This window comes from Nannobrachium achirus, assembly GCF_963921795.1.
Source record: "Nannobrachium achirus genome assembly, chromosome: 4".
Classification (NCBI taxonomy): Eukaryota; Metazoa; Chordata; class Actinopteri; order Myctophiformes; family Myctophidae; genus Nannobrachium; species Nannobrachium achirus.
In genome coordinates, this window is record NC_137813.1 from 65,542,447 (window position 1) to 65,545,567 (window position 3,121).

General features: G+C 42.7%; 1 protein-coding gene across 1 annotated transcript; it reads right to left on the reverse strand.

Annotated features, from left to right (window-relative positions):
• Nucleotides 1-878: 878 nt before the first annotated feature.
• Nucleotides 879-2,282, reverse strand: LOC308283416 (nuclear factor 7, ovary-like; the record flags this gene model as incomplete). Its single annotated transcript, XM_080723847.1, has 1 exon — nt 879-2,282. The coding sequence occupies one exon, from the start codon at nt 2,280-2,282 to the stop codon at nt 879-881; it is 1,404 nt and encodes a 467-aa protein (XP_080579973.1).
• Nucleotides 2,283-3,121: the final 839 nt, after the last annotated feature.

Here is a 3,121-nt window from a genome sequence, read left to right on the forward strand (position 1 = left end):
CATGCTATCTAAATGTCATTTTAACCTATTTGCATAAGACAAGGCTTGGTCTAACAGTCTATGTCACTGTTTCCCCAACACAGTGAAATCTCAACGCATTTGTAGGTCATGGACAAATTGTTATGGGTCCCTGTATTTTATTTTATTTTATTTCCTACAATTAGTTTTTAATTATTTATTTCAAAACATTCCCCTCCAAAAAAAAATATATATATATATTTAAGTAATTTCATTCATGAATAAAAGCAAAATCGAAGAAATTCCATAAATTAGGAAACATGTTTAAGAAGTAGTGAAAATATTTATTAAATATCTATTTTCACTAGTTTGGGACCTGGGCAAATGCCTAATTTCTCTTTTGGGTCTGAACCACGCACGCACTCACGCACACACACACACACACACACACAAACACACACACACACACACACTCACAGGGTTACACAAGCAATGTGACATAATAGAAACACAAATATTTCATTATGGTGTTTGTTATCATTTTATTAACAGTGATTCAAGTGACTGCAGGGTTCATAGTCTACCTCAGCCGTTGTGGTTTCATAAAACTAATGTAATATTTAACATACTGACCTCTGCTAACCATCATAATATAACATGTCATTCTTTATATTGTCATAAAGAGATTGTTCCAATGTGATGATTCTGTATTAGGAAATAGTGTAAAAAGTACATTACAGTTAAGTGCAAAAGTATCATAATAATAGTCTGGTACATTTTAAAGTATCTCGATGTTTACTACTAAGATAATTACATTTCTACGAATCCCCATAATATTAATTACCATTATTGTTGGCACTAGTACTATTACTGATCTGATTAATACAACAACATCATCATCATCATCATCATCATCATCTTTAACTACATGGTTCCAGAGTTACACTGACCTTCCATGGTAACATCTTCAGAGGGACAGTTTGATCAGTGGCAAAGTATGGAAAGAGTGTTTCAGTGAAAGTGTGTGTGAAGGTGTGTATGTGTGTGTTAGTATCAGGATCAGAGAAGGACAGCTTTCCTTTGTTCCAGTCCAGCTGGACTCTGATCTTCTTGGGGTTCTGCTGCACTGAGAGAGCAGTGACTGACCCTGGTGAGGAGAGTGCTTTGTATTTACCTTTAGATAAACATATGCTCCAGAGTTGACCCGCTCCCTCTCCCTTCCTCTGAAAAGACTCTGCTGACACACCCAGCCACCACCATCTACTGTCTCCAACCTCAACATCCCAGCTGTGAGTCCCAGAGTTAAAACCCTCAGAACCCAGGACACGGCACCAGTGGTCAAACCTCTCTGGGTTGTCAGGAAGCTGCTGTTCATCTCCACTTCTCACACTGGTCAGATCATCAGACAGGGTGTATACTGGATGGGCAGTGTTGGGGTCCAGAATGACAGGAGTGTAGGAGACAATGTCCTTCATCTTGTCCCAGACTCTGAAGGTCAGGTTCTTCAGGTGTTTGGTCTCGTCTATCAGTGCTCCTGAGACCGGCTGTGGGTCCTGCAGTGTGAACTGGACTCTTTCCACTGTGGTCTTGTAGTTCTGCAGGAATGAGATGTGTTCAGCTCTCAGATCCTCCTCTATGGCTCTGATTGTGTCTGAAAGGGTTGATATGTCTCTGTTCAGACCCTCAATCTTCTCCTTCACCATCTGAGTCTTCTGCTGCTCTTCCTCCCTCAGTGCAGTGATCCTGGCCTCCTCTTCCTCTTGTAGAAACTGATGCATCTTCTTAAAGTGTTCCTTCATCTGCATCTCTGTGTGCCGGGCCCGGACCTTAATGTGTTCTGCTGTTTGGTCACAGTTTGTTTTAACTTTATTAAAGACCACCAGTTTCTCCTGTAAAGGCTTCAGTGATTTCTGGACTTCCTCCTTGTGATCCAGTGCAGCTTCATCGATGGGTCTGATTCTGTGGTTGATGTGTTTTTTAGAATCCCGACACACAAGACACACGGTCTGTTGACATTCCAGACAGAACAGTTTGAGTTTCTCAGCATGCAGACTGCAGAGAACCTCAGACCCTGTTGAAGCTCTCTGATGTCTCTCCTGTATGAAGGCCTCACACAGGTTCTTCAGAGCCAGGTTTCTGGGTGGATCCACTGAATGTCTCTCCTTACAAACTGGACATTCTTTTATTACCTTCTCTCTCCACCATTCCTGCAGACAGGCTTTACAGAAGCTGTGGCTACAGGACAGGAGAACAGGATCTTTAAAGATGTCACAACACACAGGACAGGAATAATCCTCTTCTGGGCGAGTTGCCTTGGATGCCATTTTGTCCCTGAATGAAGCAACAAACACTCCGCACAATAAAGGAAATCAGCCCGTCAGTGGTGGTAACACTCCCTCCTCTAGAATGTTCCCTGAAGTTTACTTTCACTTTGAATCGTGGTTCTTGTTAAAGTCCATTCAGCTGACAGAGTCAGCAGCAGGTTCCAGTGGTCTGGTTCAGTATTCCCTCCTGTAGCTGTGGAAAGACTGTCTGTCCTCCTCACTGGAAGGTGCGTTTGATCTGATCGTGAATCTTATCGCCTGTCTCTGTGTGTGTATCTGTATGTGTCGACAGAGAAGAGTGTGCTGTAAGTTTCTGTTTCCTGACTCCTCTGAGTCAGAGAGGGGAGGAGCTTTGACACAGCAGAGAGCTGTTGCAACTCTCTCTCTCTCTCTCTCTCTTTCTCTCTCGCACGCACGCACGCACGCACGAACGCACACGCACACGCACACGCACACACACACACACACACACACACACACACACACACACAGACAGACACAAGGGGTCCGCAAAAATAGTGAAACTAGCCTCTACACTGTAGAGGGGAAAAAGCTAGACCAAGTAAGAGCCAACAGTGAAGCTTAACTGTATGAAAATACATATTATTATTATTAAAGCTGCAATATTTAACTTTCCTCTGCTGTTTGGATTTGAACCTGGTTTCTTGCATTCAGCATTTTACCATTGAACCATGAGCTCAATGGTAAGCTGGCCTGCTTGATCATAAATATTTGTTTTAATCCCAGGCACCTCATTATAATTTTCACTCCCAGCACCAGGCCTAGAATTTCGTCATTTTAGGGGCAAGGCCAATTGGCCTTTAGGGTTGTCAAATATT